At 42.8% G+C, this 5767-nt stretch overlaps 1 protein-coding gene across 1 annotated transcript; it reads right to left on the bottom strand.

Moving 5' to 3' along the window:
* Positions 1-495: 495 nt before the first annotated feature.
* Positions 496-2459, bottom strand: LOC148036262 (xyloglucan endotransglucosylase protein 7-like). Its single transcript, XM_087679112.1, has 4 exons — positions 2175-2459; positions 1924-2024; positions 1575-1768; positions 496-1425 (listed from the first exon to the last, which is right to left on the bottom strand). The coding sequence occupies exons 1-4, from the start codon at positions 2431-2433 to the stop codon at positions 993-995; spliced, it is 987 nt and encodes a 328-aa protein (XP_087535238.1). The 5' UTR covers positions 2434-2459; the 3' UTR covers positions 496-992.
* Between the last annotated feature and the right edge of the window lie 3308 nt (positions 2460-5767).

Genomic DNA, 5767 nt, shown 5'->3' with positions numbered 1-5767 from the left:
GAGATCTTTGCTTGAATTTGATAGAAATCATCTCAAAGGTTGAAATTTTTGATATAAAAGTAGAAAAGGGGAGAACAACAGCCTTAAGGCCTAGCAAAGAGTGGTTTAAGAGGAGATGTATTTGGTGTGATAGCTTGCGACATGAAAAGCATGAATGCATGGCTTATCAGGAGGTAGAGGCCAACAAATTGGTATTTTGAAAAGAGGAAAGTGTGATGTGTCAAAAACATGGAAAAGCCACAAAGCTATGCTAGTAATGTTCGATTCAAGAAGGAAAGGTGCGGATAGTCATGTGAGGCAATTGAAAAAGTCAACACCAATGCATCTAATAGGATTGAAGACAATTTATAAAATTTGAGGTGCCTCTTGCGGCTCTAAAGATACTTTAGGGTGAGATTACCCTTTTTAATGCCTATTATTTAAGTTTTCTAGGCCTAGGTGGAACAAGGTGAAATAGCATTCAAGGGGCTCTGACGTAGCAAACTTTCACACGAGAAATGGGGCCTAGTGCAAACAAGTGGGACAAATTGGCTTAGGTCAAGGCCTTGGCAGCTACCTAGAGGGCTGCCCTCTCTTATAGCAGGCCCAAGGGTGGCAACTTAAGAAAGAGGGCGTAGACGATTTTTGTCTGAAAATAAAAAGGGTTTAGGGAGTTTTGAGAAACCTTCAAAATGGAAAGATCGGCAACCCTTAAAATCAGAGGCTCGGTGCATCTCATTAGGAATGCCTCGTAGCTTTCTAAGTTCCTGCCGTGGTATCTCATCTCACTTTCACGTGCTTAAGTCAAAATTTGAAGGACGTGGACCAGAGCTTTTATACATTCGTGTCAAAAATCAATTGAATCCTTTTATACACAGTGTAGCGTTCGCTGGCATGAGGAAAATGGGGTAGGCGCATGAGAGGCTGCCACGTGTTATTGGCCGTGGATGTGAAAGAATGTCGAATGTAGGCCTAATAGAACGTTGAATATTGCACAAGGGGTATCGAGAGTGTCAGAAGAGCGGGCGCGTGCATTCGGGCGGTGCGACAGGGTAGCGGGCACGGTCGGAGCAATAGTCGTACACCATCAGCTTTCTCTTCACCCACGCAAGCCTGTTGTTGATCAGGGCGGCCGACTTCGTGGAGCCCGTTGTGGCTGTGATGGAGGCAAGTGCAGGGGTGGAATTAGCCATGGGACCGGAGGCGCAGGAGGAGATGGAAGCGGGAGAGGACGGGGAGGCGACGCAGGCGCGGGCTTGGAAGTTGCGGTACGATGCTACGAAAGGGGCGTGCGCCCAGTTGATCTTAACGCGGCCGCCTTGCGTGGCCCAGCTGTCGCCGTTCCAGATGCTGGAGAAGACGCGGAGGGGCTGCTGCTTCAGGTACGGCACGCCCACCGCCTCGCTGTTGACGAACCCGCGGATGGGCAACCCGTCCACCAGGAACCTGCAGCGCAACACGTACAGGTACTTCAGATTAGCACCGTTCGACTCTTAGTTCGCATACCTTAGAATGCTTTTAGCAGCTAGAGAGTAATAAGACGCATATACTAGGTCAACATCACACAATGTAAGGCGAGCTGTACTGCTGCTTACAGGATGCGCTGCTTGTTCCAGGAGACGGAGTAGGTGTGAAAGTCCTTGGTGGGGTCGAACCAGAGGTAGATCCGCTGCTCCCGCCCGCCTACCCCGTTGGAGAAGACGTTCGTCTGTAGCACGTATGGCTGCCCCGACGAGTTCCCCAGCAACTCGAAGTCCAGCTCATCGTGGTTGGACGCCTCCGACGACAGCTGCAGTATCCATACATGCACACAAAAATACGATTCAATCCAAGTATAGGCCTATTGCCATTCAGAGTTCACGGGAGGATTTTCCCAAAAATCCGCCAATTATTAGATAGCTTTAATTGCTGGAATTAGAAGATGGAATGATCTAAGCAGCTTACATAATAGGCCGTCACCGTCCCCGCCGAGTCCCCTGGAACCAGCTTGATCTGCATGTCGATGTTGCCGAACAAGTAGCTCCGCTTCGAGGCAAAGCCCGAACCTGCCAATTTACAATACACATCAATGCTTATAAGTCACGGACAGTTATAAAGTCGACATCCTCTAACTTACAACCATATTCAGTCACGCAAATTGTGCACAACTAGCTGGCTAATAATAAGCCCATTACACTGATTGCGTAACTACGTACCTGTCTTCCGGTCCAAGACCAGCTGCAGCTCCCCTCCCGACGGCGAGAACCGCACGTTCGACGGCGCCCAGGACACTGCAAAGTTCTCCGCAAAGCTGCTGGTGCGCCCAGAGGCCGCAGCTGCTGCTGCGCCGCTAACTAGTGCTGTCATCATCAGGAAGAAGCTCGAGCTGAGACCGAGGATCATCATCATATTATTGTGACGGAGCGCCAACCGCTCCCGTGTAAAGGCGGAATCTCTGGCCGGAGCCTGCTGCATCCTATTATATAATTCGTCTGTATGGGGGGGGGGGGGGGGGGGGGGGTTGTTGTGTGTATGAGTCGGGCCGGGAGATGTTTGACGTACAGGCTGATGTTCGTGAATCTCTCTCGGGTGAAGAACCATGACTGAGTGTAGGTGGTATATGTACCACCGAGAAGAGAATGTATGTCGAGAATCGTGACTGGGGGGATAGAAGAGAGAAAGTTTCTTTTGTGTGCGCGCGCCGCGGAGGCGCCAGCCAGCCTGGAAGAAAAAGTTGCTAGAGACGACGCGGTGTTTTTATATGATAGACGACGACTCGTTGCGTAAGTAAAACTTCCTCGTTTGCTTTCTTTCGAAGCGCGCACAACGCTGGCCTTGACGGTTCCCACGCACACGCGCCGCCCACGGGTGACGGGAGACGGGACGAGTCACGATGCTCGGCTGTTCCCTACTACCGCTTTCTTTCTTCTAGAAAATATCTGCGGATTGCGGAATTTCCAGCTGCGGCGTCCCTGCAAGTAAAGTTCTGCCTTTCCCGAGCGAGCCTGCATCTTCCCGTTTAGACATCTTCTCGAAGCTGTGGGGCCGACAACAGGAGATCATGCTAGTCTTACGTGGCTCTCATTGGAGCAATTAAGCGACGCTCTTTAAGAGCGAGATTTCTATCCATTGGCTTAACATAGCCTCGAGAGTGGAATGTGTATTCACAACAGCCCCCTTCAGTCGTTACCCTTGGGTGCGATGAGCTCTCAAAAGAATTTGGGAGCACAAGGTCTCAAAGATGAAGGCCATAAAATATAGCAAGGCATTCTCAAGAATCTAATATGCTATATTACAATTGATGCATTTCACAAATATAGGATCAATCCTACATGGTATAGCCATATAATCTTCTCAAACCTCCAAAATTGAATCGTTGTTTTTCGAGAACTTTGGTTTTCTTCTCTTCTTCTTTTTTTAGAAATCTGAGAATATAGTTTAAAAAGTTTCTAGTTACAAAAAGTTGAAACTCTCTAGTTCAATTTAACACATCTTTGGAAACATGCTAAGTAATATCCATTCATTCCACTATTATGTGAAAGATTCTAGATATAATTAGTCAATCTTGCTAAATAGAGGTAGTAAGAGGATCGGTTAGAGACTTTTCATACAGTGTCTTGTTTCTATTAATCCAAACATTCCAAAGAAAGAGTCCTCTAATTCAATTCCAAATGGGGAGTGGGGGACCCAATAAATTTCACCCTAGTAGTTCCTTCTAGTTAAAGGCCATTGGGTGAACATGTTGAAACAGTATCTGCAAGTATATCAAAATGTTGTGATTAGTTTACACATGATGAAAAGATGAAGAATAGTCTTAAATGGACTTTGAGATGAATACAAGAGCTTGGGTCATTTATGAATATGAGGGATGATATCTTTAATCTTCTAGACTTGATTTCTATGTTGATACTTAACAAAAAGAACCTTGGCTTGGATTCCTCTTCTCTCCAAAGCAAAAATAAGTTTGAACAAGTGTTTTAGTCTACTAACAAAGATAGAGATTGTGGCAGAGGCCAAGGTGGTGGTCATGGTCAAAGTTATGATGCACATCAAAATAAAGGACAGTCTTGAGAAAGGGGAGAGCCAAAGAGACCAAGTCATAAATTCCAATACACAATAGAATTCTAGTGGTAATAGAGAGTGTTGGTATTGTGGTTAGAAAGGTCACAATTCTAAAACTGCTTCAGAAAGAAGGCTGGAATTAGACATGGAAAAAAGCACCAAGGTAATTATACATCTAGTAGTAGAAACAATGATGACAAAAGTGAAGAGTTGTTTGTTATGTAGCACCTTATGAATACTATGATTCTTGATTATTCATCAAATAATAATATATCATATATAGAATCAAGTGCCTCTAACCACATGACTTCTCATAGAGAGTGGTTTAAAGAGTTTCTAGGCTATGTGGAGATGGGGGATGATACAACTCACCCCATTACTCATGTTGGAAATGTTTCTTTAAGTATGCAAGATGGTAAAGCTGAGTACTTGGTTGATGTGCTACATGTACTAAATATTATAAAAAACTTAGTTTCTATTGGTCAAATGGTAGAACGGGGATTGTAGGTTCGGTGATGATTGTTATGTAGAAGATCTCAAAAATGATTGTAAGTTGATTACAAAAGGAAAACATGATGACATATTATTTACTCTTGATGTAAGTCTACCTAAAATGGATTCTTTTATATTTGCACAAGGTTCAAATGTTGTGGTTGATATTGAAATATGGCATAAGAGAATTGGTCATGTGAATGTGCAACAATTGAAAGACATGCAATAGAAACAAATTGTGGATGGCTTGTCCAATTGATGGGATGCATAAAGTATGTGAAGCATGTCAATTTGGAAAGCAAGATAAATATGCATTTCCACATGAAAAGTATGTATGCAAGAAGCTATTTGAATTGATACATTCTGATGTGTAGGATCCTACAAAGACTACAAGTTTGAGTAGTTGCAAATATTATGTTTTCTTTATTGATGATCACATACATAAAGTATGGGTTTACTTTATGCGTGAGAAACGTGAGGTGTTCACTTACTTTAAAAGCAGGCAGATGCTTGGTATTGCAAAATGTGAGCTTCATGATGGAATTGTTGACATTATAAAGAGAATATAGTAGTTTCTTAGTGATTCAAAAAATGCTATGGTATTGATGGAAGAAGAGCCCAATTTGCAGGGTGTAAAAATTGATTACCTACTTAAGGAATCAAAGATAAGTAGATAATCGTGTGTTTTTTTATTCATGTCTATCTCAATTAATACCTAGGGAGATATCATCTTGGATTATAAGCACTAGTAGGCCTTTACCCTAATAAGCTTGCAAGTGGGTCTACCAAACCTTTTTGAAAGGATTGTAGATTGTATGATAGATTGGAAAGCTTCACATAGACAAGCATCTTAAAGGGTTTGGGGCCTAGATGATCAAAATCCTCTAGGTCAACCAAAAACGTATCCCCTAATTTATAAGTATTTACCTAATGCATGCTTTAAATATTCAAAAGTGGGTAATTTGATCAAAGATTGCAGTGAGATGAAGCCTAAAGAAACCCCTCAACAAACTCCAGTCTCTAATGATAAATTAGAGTATGCCTTCTAAACTATAAATAAGAAATGCAACAACAAGAAAGACATCCTAGAGAAAGGGAAGAATTATAAAATAAATAAGAATAAATTATCACTTCTATCATATCCCTTGAAATTTAGAATTGAATGAAGTCTTAGCACTGAGATTCCTGATTTGGTAATGAATATTCCAACTCTCATATGTGTAAAAAATAGTGTGTGCACAATAAAAGGTGCTCT

Source organism: Lygodium microphyllum, chromosome 5 (genome assembly GCF_053477565.2).
Source record: "Lygodium microphyllum isolate KBCC chromosome 5, Lygodium_microphyllum_v1.1.10, whole genome shotgun sequence".
NCBI lineage: Eukaryota > Viridiplantae > Streptophyta > Polypodiopsida > Schizaeales > Lygodiaceae > Lygodium > Lygodium microphyllum.
This window is presented reverse-complemented; position numbering and strand designations above follow the sequence as displayed.